At 35.9% G+C, this 22,362-nt stretch overlaps 1 protein-coding gene across 2 annotated transcripts in view; it reads right to left on the reverse strand.

Moving 5' to 3' along the window:
- Positions 1-22,362, reverse strand: part of LOC150099541 (phenazine biosynthesis-like domain-containing protein 1) — a 179,394-nt gene that overhangs the window by 29,856 nt on the left and 127,176 nt on the right. For both annotated transcript variants that reach the window (XM_090404060.1, XM_090404061.1), the window contains exon 7: positions 3,756-3,955. In XM_090404060.1, the coding sequence (XP_090260186.1) occupies positions 3,756-3,955 (200 nt within the window). The remainder of the gene's footprint in view (positions 1-3,755; positions 3,956-22,362) is intronic.

Below are 22,362 nucleotides of genomic sequence, written 5' to 3' on the forward strand. Positions count from 1 at the left end.
TGCCGTTAGGTGCTGTATTCCAGGAATCCCGCTTGCATCATATTCCTCGTACGTTGTAGCTGGCGGCATTACGGCCGATACCTGCATATGTAACTCGACCTTTGCACTCGTACTTTTAACTTCTTATTAAGTTTAAGACAGCTTAATTGGGACAAGATTATGCTACTATTTCCTTATTAAAATTTCATTAATCCTATAATCCTTCAGTTTAACTTTCAACAAGATTTTTCTAGTGCGTTTTACATGTTATTACATAAATTCCTTTACAACAAAATTCAGAACTGTGTGCTGTCAACCAGGTATTATCTGAGTTAGCCAAATTCTTATGTTAGATTGTGGATGAATAATTTCTAAAAAAATCATCCATTCAGGATCTAACACTGCCCTGTCCCCCTCAATAATACCTACCCACTCTGACTGCCACGTCAATACAACACACACACACACACACACACCCTTCCCCACTTCAAAAAACACACACATTGTGCACACTACCTCAAAAAAAAAAAAAAACATTACCCTCCACAAAACAATGATATGCATTCTCCCTCATTCTATTCTTGTGTGTGGCAGAGTGTCAGTCACCTGAATGCCATCACTTCTTGTGATGCACCCAACATACTGCACACTGGATCACATGATTTTGCTTATGTCACAGCTATCATCATATAGTTATACCCTCTCTCATAGTGAACTTACTGCTAATTAAATCATTCATATCTACTAGAATTTTCATCTCTTTTACTTTTCAATTATGTTCATTATATTTTTGATTTTTGGTCCAGAAAAGCTTGAAGTAATAACCTGGTCATCAATAGCATATTTTATGATTGAATCACCATACCAAATAATATTCATCTTTTTATAATCAACTTTATCTACATTATTTATGTTACGCATATTGCACTTTATTCCGTGCGTTGTTGTTTTTCATTTTGCTGCTTAACTTTCTTGCCTTTCCCATGTTCCTTTAAATGCTTCTTAAAAGAAAAAAAAAAAAAAGACAGATAAAAATCATCAATTTCCTGATATGTAACCCCCCCCCCCATCAAGGAATGTTCGTAATATTATGACATCACTACATGATTATATTTACATTACAATGGTGCTTCGTAGTTCGTATTTAATTCGTTCCAGAATCCCATTCAAAGTTGGAATCGTTCGAAGTCCAAATCAAGATTTTACATAAGAAATAATGAAAAGTGAAATAATGTGTTCCCATATCCAAAAAATTTCAATTTTTTATTTTATCTATTTTAGTTTTTTTAATGTTAATAACTTAGAAAAAATTAAACAAAATAATCTTATATTTATTTTATTAATTTTAATTATGACAACATAAAAATAACAGTGAAGAATATTTTTTTAATTTAAAAATCACATAGATGAAAATAATGCTCACATTGTTAAGCATCTTCTTTCTGCTTCTTAGCTGGAGTTGAGAATGCTGATTCAAGTTCTCTTTTTTCTGCAGAGAAGAATCTATCTAATGTTGTTTGGTGCTGACGATTTTCTTTGATATTTTTAAAATAACCCATCACGTTGTCATCGAATAAGTTGATATTCCTGGTCATTACTGTCTTATAGGGTACCATTTTTCCACAATAGCACGTGTTCTAACCCAAACAGAGAACAATTCTTGAAGGTCAGCATTGGAAATGCATCCTTCTCTTCCATAAAAATTTATTTTTCCACTTTTTTTTGTTGTTGATCCTTCTGTGCTGAGCTCGGTTTTATGATCATCTATTAACTCCTCTACATCCTCATCACGCACCTCTAATCCCATAGCTTTACCCAAAGACACAATTTCATTTACAACAGACTCTTCTTCAAAGCTTACTGCTTCACTGACTGAAATACAATCTGGCCAGAGCTTTTTCTATGCAGAAATCATTGTTTTAATAGAAACTTCTTTCCATGCCTTAAGCAATGAAGAATATTGTAATGCTCTTTCCAAAATTCTTTAAGAGTCAGTTCTGTGGCATTGGTTATTTCAAAGCACTTTTGAAACTTAACCTTAATATACAGTTTTTTGAAGTTTGAAATCACTTGCTGGTCCATGGGGTGTATGATAGAAGTGGTACTGGGCAGCAAAAACTTTATCTTGTGAAACTGAATTCACCAACTAAATCCTCCTCTAAATTTGGGGGATGAGCAGGAGCACTGTCCGTCACTAGAAGAGCTTTTAATGGTAGATTTTTGTCAGTAAGATAAGCTTTTACAATGGGTGCAAATTCTTGATAAATCCACTCAGTGTAAAACTTTCTGTAAATGTAACCCATGCTTTTGTGTTGGCCCTCCACTATGACATTGTTCGTTTTAAAAACACGTGGATTTTCAGAATGGTAAACGAGCAAAGGCTTTACCTTACAGTCTCCACTAGCATTACCACAAAGCAGCAAAGTAATTCTATCTTTCATAGGTTTATATCCCAGTGCTGTCTTTTCTTCTTTTGTGATATAGGTCCTTTTGGACATTTTTTTCCAAAAAAGACCTGTTTGATTGCAATTAAAAACCTGTTGAGATACAAATCCCTCACTATCCACGTACTCCTTAAAGATTTTTACAAATTTGTCTGCTTCTTCTACATTGGCACTCACAGCCTCTCCGTGCATGACAACACTATAGATCCCAGTTCGTTTTTTGAATTCATTGAACCAGCCTCTAAACTCCCCATTTTCAGTACTGGTCTCAGGTGTGCGTTTCTTAAGTTCACTATGCAGATGTTTGGCTTTCTCAGAAATAATTCTCTCAGTAATAACGTCACCATATAATCGCTTCTCGTTTATCCACACTAAAAGGAGTTTTTCCATCTCTTCAATAACATGTGATTTCCTGGAGGTCAATGTTGTCACACCTTTAGCCACATTTTCTGCTTTTATTGCTTCCTTATTCTTAAGAATGCTACTTATCGTTGACTCTGACATTTTAACATCGTCGCCAGATCCGTCAAACATGGACCGCTTTCGTGTTTCATGATAATTTCTTTTTTCATCTCAATTGTCAATACTACAACTTTTCTTTTAGGTTTTGTTCTTTCTACATTCTTGGATGCCATGGGCAATAAAAAAAATGCCAAAAACAGTTAAAATTCTCTACACAAATGTATCGTGCAATGACTAAGCTGTGTAAAGAAAGGGACAATGCACAGCGGACTGAGACAGACACGGGGAAGTGAGTGAGGGAAATTAGTGGGGGAGAGGCATGCCCAATGGCGTGCCGAAACTGTCTAATGCTATATGACTCTGAGTTCCTGGACTATAGTTCGAATTGCGAATCAAATTTCTTGCTTTCTCAAGCATTTAAACTCTGGAACGTTCGAAGTTAGAAGTGTTTGAAGTATGAGGCACCAATTTCTCCTCCCAGTTATATGGCTTTGACTCTTAAGTGACCCCACCCAATTTTACAAGAGTACTAAATACAACAACCACTCACAATGTAACTACAAACCCAATATAATTATTATGAATGAGGATTCTGTTAAGTGCAGCTAGTAGAATTAAGGTTTATTTTTTTTCAATCTATACTGACAAAAAAATGCTACATGTATAAATAAATTTAAAGTGATTGAAAATCTACAGAAATTTTGTTTGGCTCATGTATTTTCTCCCATGTTATAAGTGGATGTAGAGAACTATTTATAAGCATGGTCATTTTTGACAACCTCTTAAATTTAAGAGGTTGTCATATAATAATAAATTTTCAAAAATAAAATAAAAAATTTTCCAAAAAGCAATTGGAGATACATTTCTTACCTGTTACAGGATCTTCAATAATTCCAACCCATGGAGCAAAATAGCGAGAGATGAAGTCATATTGTATCCCTTCATCACTGATACAGCCATTTTCTTTACATCCTCTCAGTGTGACAATTACTCCAAGAACACCAACATCCATCTTCTTTGAAGCTGATGTCAGCTCTTCAGCTGAAGGATTTAGGTTTTCCAAATCATCTCTGAAATTATTTAAATTCGACATTAACAACTTTCTTCTTTCTCTTCAACTTTCTGTCCATCCACTGTACTTATGTATTGTGGATACAGTACTTTAGGGTGAACACTTTCACACATGGAATTACCATAAAAATTAAATAACATGTGCATGAAAATTATCTGAAGATTGTTTCCATACTTAAAAAAAAGGCCTTTTTTGGTTGTATGCAAATCCCACCCACAAAAGATTGAGGACAATGACCACTAGCACAGTGAGAAGGCTATTTTTTAATTAATTTATTTTTTTAAAACTATGATCCCATGAGAGGCTGGTCAGCCTACAGTACTATGATGGAGAGAAAGTTCAGGAGATAGAAGAAACTTATGTATCTGATTTGAAGGCCAGTGGATCATATTCCCTTGAAAAAACAAAAGGAAAAACTGCTCTTGGGGTAGATAAAAGGAGGAAATGAGGAGGAAGGGAAATTTGTTCTGTGAGTTTAGAGATGAACTGTGAAGCATTGATGTTTCATGCATTTCAACAAATTTAGCAGCGAATAGAAGAATTGTTGATGGCAGTTTAGGTGAACAGTGGTCATAAACAATATTCCCTCTAATTTTTGCTGGACCATGTGCATATGAAAAACATTTTGTGAGCATGTTTCCATCAGATTCAATGTATGCAGTAGCCTGCGCATGTTGTTCTTTGTCTAGAGTTCTTTCCTACTTGAATTTCTACAGTGACATTTTGAGGGTTTAACACACTAAAACCGCTAATGTAATATTTCTCATATTAATGTTGGCCTCTTTTCATCCAGCTATAACCTGGAAAATTGCAAGTACTAAATTAATTTGCTTGAATCTGCTTAGCTACAAAAATCCATCACCATTTGCACGAGTTAAAATGACTGTGCTATGGCAGTAGACACTCTAAACAAATATGCTTCTGCAATGTGCTGATGTCAGCATCAGTTTGCCCACATGCCACAGGCTAAAAATAACTCATTAGAATGTATTAAGTTGGCATGGGTTAGAATAATATTGGAGTGGAGACATTGCAGAAATTACTAAATAAAATAAGTGCCAGGTATGGAATATAATGCCAGCTGGGTTGGCCGAGTGGTTAGCATATCTGCTCTCCAGTCAAGAGGCTGCGGGTTCGAATCCTGCATAGGTATGGATGTTTGTGATTGTCCTCCACCTTCAATACATTCCTTCACCCAAGTACAGATACACTCTCCCAATATGGACTGGGTCACCATGAGAGTAGTAGACCCAAACCTCTCTCAATGGGAGAGGCCTTCACCCTGCAACAGGTAGAAAAATAGGCTGTTCATCATCATCATGGCATATAATATAATATGGCATATATAATTTCATTCTTACAGTATGTTCAAAAATTATTGGCTGTAAATTAGAAATTCTGAAAGCAAAAATTTTGTGCATGCTCCCTTTTTTGACCATTGTGTGCATGTACACATGCAGCTTAGAGGAAACTTGGAATTTGTAGAAGATGAAAGGAATTTAAACTAAAACCTGTGTTAAAGTAAATGAATTTCATGAGAAATGAATCATTAACCCTTTTAATTGTTGTTTTCTATACTGAATCAAGCATTTTTAGTGGGCTCATATTGGCACCATCCCAAATGTAAGAATACCATTCTCACATTTGTATTTGTATTCTAGATTTGTATTAAGTTAATAAGTTAATGGTTGTTTGGAGATAAAGCAATGTCTTGAATGAATGAGAAATCCTTATTTTTTTTTTTTTTTTTTGGATGCTAGGAGAAAGAGGGGGAAAACAATAACTGTGACATGCTTACACCAAGAGACAGAGAGAGAAAGATTTGATGTTAGAGCAACCCCAAGAAGAGATGTCTATGTTGTCAAATTTAATACTGAGGGAAAAAGGTTCCTATCCTTCACTCCTAAAGAAAGTAGAAGCATATTTTGCTAGTTCGTAATATGCCAAACTTTTCCATATTTGTCTCAAGATGAGTGATATAAGTAATCCTCTGACACACACACACACACACACACACACACACACACACACACACACACACACACACACACACACACACAGAGATCAATGGTGGCAGAATCCATGCTGTAAATAGAGCTAATTTCCAGACTGTAGGATTCATAGCAGAAGAATAACAGAAAATAAAAGAACAACATAAGAACAGGATTCTATGTCTAATGGTTAGATAATCCAAAAAAACCTAGAGAACACATGCAGAAATTTTAGAAGCCACTTTAGGCTTCTATAAGTCATGTGATGAAATACATCGGCCATCCAACAACATTCACAAAACATCCATGTTTGTAGTGGAATTCAAATCCACAATTATTTGGTTGGAGCATGAGTGCTATCCACTCAGTTACTCAGAATAGCAAGACTGAAATGACAATCTCTAGGAGAAAAATTTCTGTTTTTATTGATGACATTATTTGTATAGTTATAAATCCATTCCCATTGCCTGCTGATAACAATACCTTTATGCTGGTTCAGGACAGAAATGTACAAAGGATAGGATTTGAAATTGGAAGTGATCGCCATTTAGTTTTGAGCAGGATAAAACTGAATATCATATTGAAAGGAGGAAGTGCATGTAAGAAAGTTTTAAAACAAATTAAAGTTGAGCAGCTTTCAGAGTTGAACTATACACTAAAGCACACAAACATTATTCAGGAAAAAATGAGAGTGAAAACAAGAACCAAACCTTGGAGATTCAGTGGCAAACTCTGAAGAAAACATTGATTCAGGTAGAGAGGCATGTGGTGAAGTTGTCTGCAAGGAGAGAAAAATCAGAACTTCATATGGTGAACACAAGAGGTTAAAGAAACAGTCAAGAAAAAGGAGAACACTTATCGAAAGTTCTAGCAAGTTAACATGTGGCCTGAGATAATACAGAGAAAAATGTAAGAAAGCAAAGAACTGTGAAAAACTAGCTAAACAGAAGTCATGGGAAGACTTTGGTAAGAACACAGAAAATAGATATTGGGAAGGTGGCAAAATATTCTGAAGTCTAAAGTTCAGAAATGAAAGAAAGATTACTGTAAAAGGAATCAAAGATAATACAGATGACATGAAAACTGAAGATAAAGATATTCTAGATATCTGGAATGATTACTTTGAAAGACTCCTAAATGAACAAACAGTGAAAGCATGGTCATAGAACACCCAATAGGAATGCAATCAGGAACATATCAATACTTGAAGTTCAGTCATCAAAAAACTGAAATGTGAAAAGGCAAGTAGAATTGTTAATTCTACTTGCCTTAGAGCAGAAATGCTCAAATGTGGAGGTATAAAAGTGTTGCAGTGCATAATTCAGAAGTCTACCCATAGTATCCAAATATAAAAAGGAAAATGAAACTCTACATAAGAATTACAGAGGAATTTCTCTACTGACTGTTCCTGATAAGATTTATGCAAGTATACTTGAGAAAAGACTAAGAAAAATTGTGGAAGGGAAGCACAGAGAAGAACAGGCTGGATTCAGGCCATATAGAGGTTGCCAGGATCAGATTTTCACTTTAAGGAGATACAAGAAAATAGTATTAAATCAAGTGAGAGTCAAGAGCGCATATTATCCAGTGTTATTAATCATCTAGATGGATCACAATTATGAGGTAAAGTGATATTAAACCCGATATCAAAATTGGAGGTGTTACTCTCAGCTTTCTTTACTTAATACAAAGTCTGCAGGATTCCCTGACTAAATTTAATAACTGCTGTAATATATTAGTATGAAAATCAGCAATAAAAAGAAAAAGAATGTAAGTAGGCAGAAATACCGAAAACAAACTACATACTGAATGGAGAACCTATAGACAAGTAAAACATTTTGACCAATTTGGACACAATTTTTAGTGCAGATAGCAAATTAAATAAGGAAATACACAACAGAATAAACAAGGATGGTATGGTGGGTAGCAAGCTGAATGAATTTATGTGGAATAAGAGAAAAATTAGTCAAAACACCAAACTAGCTGTAAACGAAACAGTATTCAAATTAATTTTAATTTATGGATCCAAGAGCTAGGTTAGAAATAAAACATTTTATGAAAGACCAGACACCACAGATATGAGTGTTAAAACTTGAATGAAAGAGAATTTATAATGATATTACTTTTCATTCAGATTTAACAAGTATCTAAATTCTCGATGTAATACTTGTATAGTAATAAAAAGAAATTGAATGTAAATGAAATGATAATAACATCATTGATTTGAAATTTGCTAAATACTGTATTGTCAAATGTCTTATGTGGGGAAAAAAAGGGGGGGAAGCAATTTAGGAAATGGGTGAAGTATGTGTTTGTATGTGAACATTAGGCTAAAATCCCAGACAAGATAAGAAGATTAAATCATGACCTGAGGCCATCACGACGGACGTAAAGGTCTACGTGGCGTGGAGGGCTCTCCCATGAATGAGAGCGAGAAGCGTCAGAATGTAGTGCAGAGGAATTGAGGTGCCGTATGAAGGTCATCGAGGAGGTATATAGTTTTTTGCAACACGAAAACGAGGCTTTTGCCCTTTATCTGTTCCAGTCGTTCCTGGAGAAAGAAAGTTCCAGTGAGGTCAGGGTGAGATGAATGGAAGGGGCTATGCAGCCAAGTAGAATGCCAATGTACGTATAGGTCTCGGCATAGCAGAAGGTCAGTGTAGGCTGAGAAGGAAATGCAGAACCTCGTGGACCAACATCGGCAGCAGTGCTTCATGAACATCGTAGGCAACGAATCATGATTGTATTCGCATATCTACCTTCCAGAAGCAAGAACTTAAGGAACGTATTAGCCAGGTAACCTCATCGAAAAAGGGACCAAATGAAGGAAATGCAAGCCATATAATTCCAATTGATGATCGTGAGTATAAGCCAGGGAGAGCCCGACACCTCGGTAAAGTAAGAACTTTTCAATTTTTGTATACAAGGAAAGTTAGATTGTGACAGAAAAAGGGACTAATTAGAATTGCAATTTATGAAGTGTTGTAGGACTTCAGGAGTTGAATCATGAATAGGGAATGATTGATCTGAGTCAGAAAACTTGGAAAAGTGCAGTGTGAAAATATTTTAGTTTGTCATTGTTGGTAGTTCTTGAACAAATAATTGTGTGAAAATAATCTAGGAGTGTTAAATAATTAGGACATCCCATTTTAATAGTATTTGATAATATTTCATGTTGTAAGGGAACTAAAATGTCCATGTTACGTCGGGTTATCTTATTTACCTTTCATACCAACATTAGTTAAGTTAGTGTTGTCTATACAAATAATTGTAACTTGCTTTATTAGTAATGAATAAATTTTTTTCTTGTCAACCAAATAACTTGCCTGATCACTAATCTCAATGCATCACTCATAAAGAGAACCTATGAATAAATATATTGGGGATAGTCACAAATGCAATGCGAGATAAGAATATATTAGATTATTGTGGTTAGAAAAAGAGAAGTCAAGGATACAGGATCGTGTGCCATACCAGGTGTTTGCTCTTAGATAAAGAAATTTCTCTTATCTATAGAATTTTGGTGGTGCAGCTTAAACAAATAAATTTTCTGAAATATGAAACAGGGTTAACACTGGTATTCTAACAAAGGAATTGGCTCTGGCCAGAGGCATTTCCGTTGTCTATAGAGTTTTGCACACGTGGGTAATAAAGCATAAGCCAAGATTTAAGGAAAGGATATAAGATCATAGAGGGGTAAACACAATCAAAAAAATAAATATATACTCGTTATATATCATAAAGATATGTAAATTTTATAATGGGGCAGCCGATAGGATTTGATTCACTCGTTAAATCAATCAGTGAGGTGAATTAAAGTGAGTAGGTTTTGAAATTGGGATCAGGCAGTTAAAGTATAATTTTGTAAAATCTTGGAAGGGAATTTTGTAGTGTAAGCTAATATACAAGTATGACTCAACCATCTAGTTATGGAATAGATCAGCTCTTCCCAAGCTGTGGGCCGCTGCCCCCTTGGGGGCTGTAGGTTTTGTTGAGGGGGGGGCGTGAAATAATGAAAACAAATTTAAAATGTTTTAAGACCAAGTAGATTTTTTTTATTTTAAAAGAAACGTATTTAACTTTTATTATTTATTATTTCTTTTTTGTTATTTTTTATATTTTAATGGAAAAATTCACACATTGGTGTTGGTTCACAAACCTTGCTTCCTGCGTATTTCGGCGCTTAATGAATATTAGTAAATATTGCTTATTCATATGTTTCATTTCAAAGCAGTGGTTAATTGTATTTACTTCAAATGCTCTCTAGGGAAGCTCCAAATCTTCCTGTCCCTTTCATCACGCGTTCGTAATCAGGGACTGTTGATATTGACTTTATATACATATCAAAACTCGTTTTATATTATCACTGTCATCCGAGCTAGTTTTCTGTTACCAATAAAAGTTTCGCATATACTTCACACATGAAAAAAAGCTTAAACAAGTTCATGTGGGGAGATAGTAACTTGCTTGCAGCGGTAAACAACACCCTCCCTAACAGCCACTATAATGCAGAGGCAATAAAAACAAGTAATTTTATTATGCCAGTGAATAAGGTATGAGGAGTCTGTGTAATATATTTCTCAACAAATAGTGCAATTAGAGACAACTGGGATAAAAACACACTAATTAATGAATCACATATCCCCTCATACAGAAACTATGCTGTATAGACTGAAACAAAACCATATGTTGCATGGGCAAACACAGTATCTAACTAAAAACTATTGTTATTAATTAGATGTGTGCGAGTTCGATTTCCCAAGGCAGCAATAAAATTCAACCGAACGTGTTAAAATTCGTAAAAGTGTTAAAACTAAGTAATATATATATATATATAATGAATGTTATGGCAGTTTCACATATGGAATTTGGTTGAAGAGAGTTAGCATTTCAACTCAATTGTCAGCTATGCTTTTATCTTTCGGTTGCACGATCTTTTGTTAATACCGCACCAATCATATGCACGTTTTAATAACCTGCCTTTGTTGTCTGTTTTGCATTACGCTTAATTACCGTAAAGGGAGAAAAGTCACAAAAGAGAAAAATGTTCCTGGTCCGGGGATCCCTTATTCAGGTAATATTCACTAATTTCATGTTATCAGTCTGTGGTGTGCCAGTATCGGTAAGTGGTGATATTATTTGATCTATTCTACGTTAAAAAAATTAATCCTGAGATGGATAAGTGGCTGATAAAAAATAAAAAAAAAATCCCGCGAACAATCAGAAGAAGCACTGAAAAAAAAAAAAGGACAATATTTCATATTTTACCAGAACAGCCCGCATCGTCTTCAGAACCAAACGGTAAGAGGCAAAAAATGTAATACATGCATTTGATTTTTGCAATATTCGCTGTGTATGTTTTCTATTGAATATAAATACAATAAATATTATTATAATATATCTCTCTATTACAATTTTTTTTCGAGGGGGGAGCCGTGAAATATTTTAATTTCTGCAAAGGGGGCCCTGACATTCAGAAGTTTGGGAAGCACTGGAATAGATGATAGTGAATTCTTCCGGACTATTAATCCACAGCAAGTTTTCCCTCAATTTTCTGGAGAGGAGACAGATGATGTTTTGGCTTTCTTTGGCTACGTCAAAGGGTTAAGGACAGGTGGACTGATTTCCCACTCCTCATCTTGCTGCAAAGCAAGCTTATAGGAAAGGCAAAAAACTTCCTATATTCCTCTCCTATTTTGAAGGAAACTTTGAAGTATTCAAAATTTAAGGAAGTGCTAATCTCCCAGTTTTCTAGATTAAGAAATTTAGGGCCCAACTTATGGAAACTACAGAGAAGCACTCGGAAAGATAAAGAAAGCGTTAATGGAATTTTATGATTGATTACTAACCACTGCTAACAGTCTGAGTGTCTCGAACGAGGACAAACCTCACCTCGACTGGGCAGTATTCCATCAGTTCAGACTAGGAGTAAAGCAAGAATTAAAGGAGACCATTTTCAAGAAAAGGATATCTAACATCAAGGAATGTTACATCGCTGTGAGAGAGAAAGAACAGATGCTCGGAGATTCGTCCCACATCTGCGGCCAGCTATATCAACATGATTAAGGAGGCAAATAATTCCGTTAGTGATACTAAGACAGAAAAGGAGCCTAACACTTGTAAGGGAAAAACTAAGGATCAAGGGAATAGTGAGGGGGATAGAATAGGATCAGTCAGCATCAATTGGTTGACTGAAAGCAAAGCTGACATGAATGAGATTTGAACAATGGTCAAGCAAGAAGTAGAGTGTCTGCAGTAGCCCTTCACGGAATGCCTTGATGCTGTTCTGAGGCAACTGGCAGCAGTATCCATGAGAACTTTGGAATTATCATTCCCTCAGACTGAGAGGACTGTTGAAATGATATGTCTAGAAGTTGAAAGACTACAACCGATGTTAGACCATTTAGATGCTGTGATGCAGAAACTGGCAGCAGTAACAGCACAAAATCCCGAAGTGTCTCTACTGCAATCAAAAAGTCAGTGAATGAGAGGAAAGTAGGGAACCACCTTGGTGTTTCAATTGCAACAAGATTGGGCATTTTGCCTGCAATTGCTTTAGCAGTAAGAGACGTCCCAACAGAGGGAATAGTAAGGATTCAGGGTTCAATCAGCCTTCTCATATGTATGCTAACAAAGCATGGAGGAAAGGACAACGAAAGCATGAGCAACACTCAATAATGATAGTTAAGGGTCAGATACGTGGAACGCATTGTGACCCGTTGCTAGACACAGATTCCCAGACCTCTGTCATATCGGGAGATTACTTTCGAAGGATAGAATCCCATGTATGGAGAGGAATTTTGTATTTTAGGAGACATTAGATTATCTGGGATATCAACATCCATGGTTTATGCGAACAAGTCAGTTCGTTTAAAAATATACTTACCTGAATTTAACATGTGTTTGGCATGAGTTGTTGGTCCTACCCAAGATTTCTCTTCCACACGTTCAAATAATCTTTGGAAACGATTTTCTAGTGAAGCACAAGTTTTCATGTGACTACTTGCGAAATGAAATAGTCCTCTTGGGAAGAAAAAGAGTAACAAGAAGGAATCAAGAATTACAGTGTAATGACAGAGATGAGAACTCTCACGATGAAGGAAAGCAGTGTGGAGATGATGTCGTGCAGATTGATGGAGTTAGTGAAGGTTCAATGAGCAATCAAATTAGTTCAGAGAAGGCCTCCTCCCCCAAAATGAACAATTACTCTGAAATTCATCACATATCTAACATCAGATTATCAAATGAACAAAATGATATAGAAGGGAGCCTAGAGGAGAATCGTCCGAGAGCAATTGGGTTAATTTCACTGAGCAGTTGGTTTAAAATCACTGAAGTGCCTAGAAAATTCTATAGCCAACCAAGGTGGAATAGCCACAGAAAATATGAAGTACAACACTGCCTCGACAGCAGTAAATTCAAGTGTGGTCGGATAGACATACAAAGTGATGTAAAATTTGTGATAAGTAAGAAAAAAGGGATGGGAGAATTCACACAGAACAAACAATCATAGGAAGAATTTAAGGCAGAAAACTGACGGGGTGAAGTATGCCCACAAGCGGAAGAAATGTAGCAATCAAGAAAAGGAAGGCCATCTGGACCTGGATGAACAGATTACAAGTTACAACAGATATAAAATTCATGCTGACCCAGATCATAGTGATAAGTGACCCTTGGAAGGTGAAAAAGGGGAAGGTTGCGAGACTAGTGATGGAACAAGAAGCTTCATTCAAACTAGATACAATTTGAGGCCCTGACAAAGATTGGTCAAGTCCCCTTCAAAAGGTATGCAGGAATGATAAAAAGATAAAAAAATCTTTTGTTATAAAAAAATTTTTTTTTTTTTTGAAACGGGAAACCTTTGTTAAATCTTCAATGAAAGAGAATTTATAATGATATTACCTTTCATTCAGATTAAACAAGTATCTAAATTCTCAATGTAATACTTGTATATTAATAAAAAGAAATTGGATGTAAATGAAATGATAATAACATCATTGATTTGAAATTTGCTGAATATTATATTGTCAAATGTCTTATGTGAAAAAAAAAAAAAAAAAAAAAAGAGGGGGAAAGCAATTTAGGAATGGGTGAAGTATGTATTAGTATGCGAATATTAGGCTAAAATCCCAGACAAGATAAGAAGATTAAATCATGACCTGAGGCCATCACGGACGCAAAGGTCTACGTTGTGAGGGGGGCACTCCCGTGGACGAGAGCAAGAAGGGTCGGAACAGAGTGCAGAGGAATCGAGGTGTCGTGTGAAGGTCATCGAGGGGTATATAGTTTTTTGTGACACGAAAACGAGGCTTTTGCTTTTTGCCCTTTATCTGTTCCAGTCGTTCCTGGAGAAAAGAAGTTCCAGTGAGGTCGGGGTGAGATGAATGGAAGCGGCTATGCAGCCAAGTAGAATGCCAACATACTGTTGTGTCTTGAATAAACTAAGAAATGCTTTAACACGTATTATTCAGGACACAACTTTAATTTAACTTAGGCAGAGAATGTGGAATGTTGGCAATAGAATAAAAAGATAATATTATGAATACAAATCAATTTAAGAACAAGGAATTGTATAAAATTGTATAAAATGTTTGTAAGATATAATCTGTAACGCGTGTGGGCAAGATATGGACATCAAAGACACTAGCTGTTAAATCTACTTAAGAGCCCCATTTCATGTACTAAAGTAGCAAAGCTAGTGAGCCAGAGTTCAAGGGTCACTGTTAACCGTCCTGTGCTATGCATACAAAAAGGGGAGAAGAAAGTTACTGGAAAGAGAAACTAAAGCGCTTTCCAAGAAGAGCAAAACAAGTGCACATGCAATGAAATAGAGGGAGCTGAATCGAATGACGAAATCCACGTGACCGCGTTAGCGGGCATCGTGATGGACGAGAAATACCGAGAAGAGAGAGAAAACAAAAAGGCCATGCAAATCCCATTCAAGGCATTTTTTGGGTTCCTGGTTCCTGACCTCTCTCGGATATGGGTCCAGTCCATTCCGTCGGAGAAGTTCCTGGCTGGCCATGGAAGGCATTGGTTCATCTGTCGCAGTGTTTGGAATGGGCCAAGCTATTTCCTTGGACCAGGATAGCTGTGCATTGTCGTGCGACAGAGGACCCAAGCAGATGCCGTCCGTTTCAGGCAATGTTCCCGTGCCATATCCTTTCTTTCCCATTGAGATTCCATTTGTATGGCTGATCAAAGGTAATCAAATAGTAAGCAGAGCGAGGAGGCCTTGATGACCAGACAAGGCAAGAAGGAAGACATCGCATTCAATCAGGGACAGTAAAGTAGACTTTTGTTTTTATGAATTCCAGTCATAAAAGAATGTGATCCCCTAAGAGAACTTGTAAAATGGACTAAAATTATGGAACTTTAAGAATTATCTAAGATTTGGCTCAGGCCCATTTAATTAAGAATTGTCTGCCCAACAAGGCCAGGTTTATCTCTGTATGAGCTAATAGTAATGTGTAAAGTAATATAACTAATGACCACGTGTGTGTAGAAGGAGTAGCAGTTGCATAAGAAATAATGTTAAATTGCTCATAGTAGTGGTCTAAGCAAGTTAATTTGTGTGTTTAGTAGAATTAGTACTGAACCTATGACTTTAGTTGAGAATATTTCAGATATTATGTTAGTAATGCTTACTTGTATAATTTCTCAAGTTTATTAAAATGTTTAATAAATTTAGTTTAATCCTTTATCCAAGTGTGAGCAAACAAAGTTTGCGCCTGAAAGTATCTTCAGGACTGGGTTAAGGTGGTACACACCAGGGCAACTCGTTGCAAAGGTGGAGCAAGCTACCAACACTCCTATCCTAGTATCTCCTATAATGCAAAACACATCTCCTTGCGGATATGTCTATTGTTATGCATTAAGGGAAGGGCCACTACCCAGACCGGTTTCGACCTTTATTGAGGTCTCTTCAGTGGGAGCCAGGCCCAAGTCGAGATATCAGGCAGAAGCATTAGCAGGTCATCTCCACCTATAGGAATTGCCAATTGGTGTGCCACCCTTTTTTAATAAGTTACTCTGGATTTAGAGAAAGATGTTGAAAGTTTATTTTCCACTTGGTTAGAGTATAATAAATTTAGTTTAATCCTTTATCCAAGTGTGAGCAAACAAAGTTTGCACCTGAAAGTATCTTCAGGACTGGGTTAAGGTGGTACACACCAGGGCAACTCGTTGCAAAGGTGGAGCAAGCTACCAACACTCCTATCCTAGTATCTCCCTGGTGTGTACCACCTTAACCCAGTCCTGAAGATACTTTCAGGCGCAAACTTTGTTTGCTCACACTTGGATAAAGGATTAAACTAAATTTATTATACTCTAACCAAGTGGAAAATAAACTTTCAATATTAAAATGTTTCTTTTAAGTACCTGCCTGACCTGTTTTTTATCTTATGAATTCAAACAACCGCTCATAAAACATTGACAAACTTAGCGGGATGAACCCACGTGTATGCATGAATAAAGCGAGCCACGAATGTATGAAAGAGATTAGTGAACAGAGGTATAAAGTTTAATTTAGTCTAATCATCATTTATCATTCTGAGAGAGCCATCCCGGGTAAGAGTCCCATCTATACTAGGTATAAGCTGGCGCAGTTATAATATAAATTTTGTTAATGCTTATCGGGTGAACTCTATCAAAATGTTGTGTGATTAAACTATAGGGAGGCCAACAGGACTGCTTATTAATAAGGGGAAAATAATTTAGTAGAGAATAAACGGCATACAGAGCATATAAGGAAAGAAAGTAAATGAAATAAACCTAAAATAAAATAAGAATAAATAATAAAAGAGAGAAAGAGAAGGAAATATAACAATACGTATAGGTCTCAGCATAGCAGAAGGTCAGTGTAGGCTGAGAAGGAAATGCAGAACCTTGTGGACCAACATCGGCAGCAGTGCTTCATGAACATCGTATCAATAGGCAACGAATCATGATCGTATTTGCATATCTACCTTCCAGAAGCAAGAACTTAAGGAACGTATTAGCCAGGTAACCTCGTCGAAAAAGGGACCAAATGAAAAAAATGCGAGCCATATAATTCCAATTGATGATCGTGAGTATAAGCCAGGGAGAGCCCGACACCTCGGTAAAGTAAGAACTTTTCAATTTTTGTATACAAGGAAAGTTAGATTGTGACAGAAAAAGGAACTAATTAGAATTGCGATTTATGAAGTGTTGTAGGACTTCAGGAGTTGAATCATGAATAGGGAATGATTGATCTGAGTCAGAAAACTTGGAAAAGTGCAGTGTGAAAATATTTTAGTTTGTTATTGCTGGTAGTTCTTGAACAAATAATTGTGTGAAAATAATCTAGGAGTGTTAAATAATTAGGACATCCCATTTTAATAGTATTTGATAATATTTCATGTTGTAAGGGAACTAAAATGTCCATGTTACGTCGGGTTATCTTATTTACCTTTCATACCAACATTAGTTAAGTTAGTGTTGTCTATACAAATAATTGTAACTTGCTTTATTAGTAATGAATAAATTTTTTTCTTGTCAACCAAATAACTTGCCTGATCACTAATCTCAATGCATCACTCATAAAGAGAACCTATGAATAAATATATTGGGGATAGTCACAACTGCAATGCGAGATAAGAATATATTAGATTATTGTGGTTAGAAAAAGAGAAGTCAAGGATACAGGATCGTGTGCCATACCAGGTGTTTGCTCTTAGATAAAGAAATTTCTCTTATCTATAGTTTGGTGACGCAGCTTAAACAAATAAATTTTCTGAAATTTGAAACAGGGATAACACTGGTATTCTAACAAAGGAAGTGGCTCTAGTCAGAGGCATTTCCTTTGTCTATAGAGTTTTGCACACGTGGGTAATAAAGCATAAGCCAAGATTTAAGGAAAGGATATAAGATCATAGAGGAGTAAACATAATCAAAAAAATAAATATATACTCGTTATATATCATAAAGATATATAAATTTTACATGAGCCCTGAGAAAGATTAGGAAACTCAACAAATGGAATTAATGGCAGTATCATATTAAAAATGAATATATTAGGAAGAAACTTAAAATTGTTAGTATTCAGAAATGTGTTACCCAAACTAATTTCAGGTAGTATGGCCACTTAACAGAATGGAAGATGAAGAAAGGTTAGCAAAACATGTTTTTGTTATAGCTAGAATGGCAAGAAACCGGAGGAAGAAAAAGGTCTGGGTGGATCAATACAATAATGAGTGCGTTATAAGACAAAAATATATGATCTGATAATATTGGAGTCTTGACAAATAAGAGATTAATTTAGAGGAAAATTTCCGATAGGAAGTTACTAACCAGTGGTGGCTCATACATAAGCACAACGACACTGCAGCATCCCCAAAGAAAAAATGGAAAAATTAAATTCTCTGTGTTTATAAATAATAACAATGCTTACAACATCATATAAATGCAATACAACATGTTAAAAGGTTACAGCTTATGTTTTGACATTGATTGAATAGTTAATAATTGGAATTATTCAATTAACGCTTTAGATTATGAAACAAATGCACTGTGATCTAATGCCGATATTTGTTTGTGCTTGTCATTGCACGTTACAAGTGATTCCGGTTTGGGCAGTGTATCATATGCTTGCGTGCGTTATTTCTGTGAGATATGAAACGTTTATTATTGGTGCGTGTTTGTGGTGAACTACTTTTTGTAAATCTTATTTTATTTTGTTAAAATAATATAATTATTTATTTATTATAGATACAAGGCTAAATTATGACGAGTGTGACTGTTGAAAATATGAAAAGAATTGCATTTTTTCAATTATCATTACACGAAACAAATGCACTGCAATCAAACGCCGATATTCGTTTCTGTTTGTCATTGCTATTGATACAAAACTTTTTTTACTGGTGTTTGTTTGTGGTGAGGATGAAATATTTTTAATATGTAAATTTATTTATGGGGTGCTTAAGGGTCAAAGCTGTATAACTGAGAGGAGACCTCCACATAGCCTTTAAAGGAATGTGCAGAACCGACCAGGGCTTCTGACCCAATGTCCAATCCTCACCTTCTCGTGGTGCACCCTGTTGGGTATTTACTTGGATACTAAACGAATGAGGATGGGCTGGCAATTTGGGATTTAGCTGACCAAATTGTATTCTTATTGGTTAAACCAAAATAAAAAATGATGGTACAACATGACAAAATTGCATGCCGGCTGGGGTGTCACCCGGTTAAACAAGGCCCCTGTTGTTTTCGCCAGGGAACCAGGGCGAACAGCAAAAAGTCAGTTACTGGAACAAATCTGAAAACAAATCCCCAACTCAACATCACCAGAGTTAAAGATCGGTACTATCAACGTAAGAAGTCTGAATGGCAAAGAAATGGAGTTAGCTGAGGAATTAGATAAGAACCAGATCGACATAATAGGGGTGACTGAAACAAAAAAGACCAAAACTGGTGAGATCTTTCTGAGCAATAAATACAAAATGTTATATTCAGGCAATGAATCAAGGAAAAGAAGGAGTAGCCATAGTATTCAACACAAAATACGAGGCTAATCTTCTTCAATGGCAGTCAGTCTCAAGTAGAGTAATGTGGGCAAATATGAGAATGGGGAACTGGACAATGAGACTTATTTATGCCTATAGTCCCACAGAAGGTTCTACTAAGGTAGAAGTGGAGGAATTTTTCGAGGCTTTAGAAAAAGCAACTGACACAATGAAAAAGGAAAAGTTGGACCTTGTTGAGGATCTAAATAGCAGAGTAGGAAATGATTGTGAGACATACAAAAATATTTTGGGAAAGTTTGGAGAAAAGAGCAAAGATAATAATAATGGCAAATATCTGTTGGATTTCTGCTCAGGACATGGACTGGTTATTACTAACACCATGTTCCGACATAAAAATGTGCACAAATTCACATGGAGAGAAGAGGCTAGGAATAAGAAAAGTCTCATTGACTATGTTATTGTTGATAGTGATGTTTTCTCCCTGGTGCAGGACACCAGAGTGTACAGAGGATTTGAAATTGGAAGTGATCACTAATTAGTCTTGAGCAGGATAAAATTGAATTTCATATTGAAAAGAATAACATGTAAGAAAGTTTTAAAGTGAATAAAAGTTGAGCAGCTCTCAGATGTGAACCGTAGACTAAAATACACAAAGATTATTGAAGAAAAAATTAAAGAGTTTGAGAACAGGAATCAAACCTTGGAGATTCAGTGGCAAACTCTGATTGATTCTGCCAGAGAGGCATGTGGTGAGGTTGTCTGCAAGGATAAAAAAATCAGAACTCCCTGGTAGACACAGGAAGTTAAAGAGGCAGTGAAGGAAAAGAAGAAAGCATATCAAAAGTTTCTGTCAAATAAGTCAGCTTGTGCTCTTAGAGAATATACAGTCAAATGCAAGAATGCTAAGCACTGTGTAAAACTAGCTAAACAAAAGTCATGGGAGGACTTTGGCAAGAATATAGAAAATAAATATCAGGAAGGTGGTAAAATATTCTGGAGGTTGTTGAAGAAGCTTAGGAATGGAGGAAAGAGTGCTGTAAAAGGAGTTAGAGATGATAAAGGTGAAATGAAAATGGGAGAAAAAGATATCCTTGAAGTATGGAGTAATTACTTTGAAAAACTGCTAAATGAAACAAGCAGTGATGACAGCATGGTGAAAAAAGAACACTGACCAGGCATGCAGTCAGGAATACATATTTCTACTTCAAGTATGGATATGTATTCCATCAAAGGCTTGAAATGTCGAAAGGCAGCAGGAGTAGATGATATTCAACCAGAAATGCTGAAGTAGGTTGGTATAAGAGTCTTACAGTGGCTGCACTGCATAGTTCAGAAAGCCTGGACAAAGGGACGAATTCCCGATGATTGGAGTAGAGCTCTCATAATATACCAATATATAAAAAGTGAAATAAAACTGAATGCGAGAATTACAGAAGTATTTCCCTACTGAGTGTTCCTGGCAAGATCTATGCAAGTATACTTGAGAAACGGTTGAAAAGAATTGTGGAAGAAAAGCTTGGTGAAGAACAAGTTGGATTCAGGCCAAATAGAGGCTGTCAGGATCAGATCTTCACTTTACGACAAATAGTCGAGAAAGCATGGGAATATAACAAAGATCTGTATTTAAGTTTTGTCGATTTGGAAAACGCATATGACAAGGTGCCAAGAGAGAAGCTATTCAATATGCTGCAGTTATATGGTAACAATGGGGCATTATATCAAGCAATACTTAGTCTTTATTTGAGTTGTAAGTCAGCAGTTAGAATTGAAGGAAGTACAGGAAGATGATTTAATGTTAAATCTGGTGCGAGACAGGGATGTACATTATCCCCTCTGTTATTCATTATCTATATGAATCACATTATGAAAGAAAGTGGTATTAAACATATCAAAATTAGAGATGTTAATGTCAGCTCTTTGCTTTATGTGGATGATGTTATACTTCTAAATAAATCCGCTACAAGTCTGCAAGATTCTCTGACTAAATTGAATAGCTGTTGTAATAGATATGGTATGAAGGTCAGCAATAAAAAGACAAAGACAATGAAAATAGGCAGAATCATTGAAAATGTCAACTGTATTGTGAATGGAGCACCTGTGGAACAAGTAAAACATTTCAGCTACTTAGGCACGATTTTTAGTGAAGATGGTAAATTAAATATAGAAATAGACAACAGAATCAGCAAAGCTGGTATGGTGGGAAGTCAATTGAATAAATTCATATGGAATAAGAGAGAAATTAGTCGGAACACTAAATTAGCTGTATACAAGACAGTGTTCAAACCAGGTTTAACTTATGGATCTGAGAGCTGGGTCAGAAGTAAAACACTTGACCAAAGACTAGACACCACAAATATGAGAGTCCTGAGAAAGATTATAGTCATGAACAGATGGCATCAATGGCGGTATCATATTAAAAACGAGGATATTAGGAAAGAACTTGACATTGTCAGCATCCAGGAATGCGTTAGCAATGCTAATCTCAGGTGGTATGTTCGCTTGAACAGAATGGGCGATGAAATATTAGAAAAACAAGTGTTCTCCGCCAGGTTGGCAGGAAAACGATGCAGAGGAAGACCAAGATATAAGTGGATTGATTCAGTACAAAGTGCCTTAGACGATAGAAATATAACATCTGATAATGTTGGAGTCTTGACAAGTAGCAGACTGATTTGGAGGAAAATTGTAGATAGGAAATTAATAATGATATAATTTTTTTCATGTAGTACTATCATATCCTGTACATGGCAGGAATTTGATGATGATGATGAGATAAAAAAAATTATAAATTAAAAGTGGAAATACATGAATTGCTATTTTTTAACTTCTTTACATTCCTGTTATCTTTAGGTTCTGTACACTGCAGTGTATTGAATAGCTTCTCTCTTGGCACCTTGTCATATGCCTTTTCCAGATCAACAAAACTTAAA

The sequence above is a fragment of the Typopeltis vanoorti genome, chromosome 14 (assembly GCF_054136105.1).
Source record: "Typopeltis vanoorti isolate ZY-2024b chromosome 14, IOZ_Tvanoo_1.0, whole genome shotgun sequence".
Taxonomy (NCBI): domain Eukaryota; kingdom Metazoa; phylum Arthropoda; class Arachnida; order Uropygi; family Thelyphonidae; genus Typopeltis; species Typopeltis vanoorti.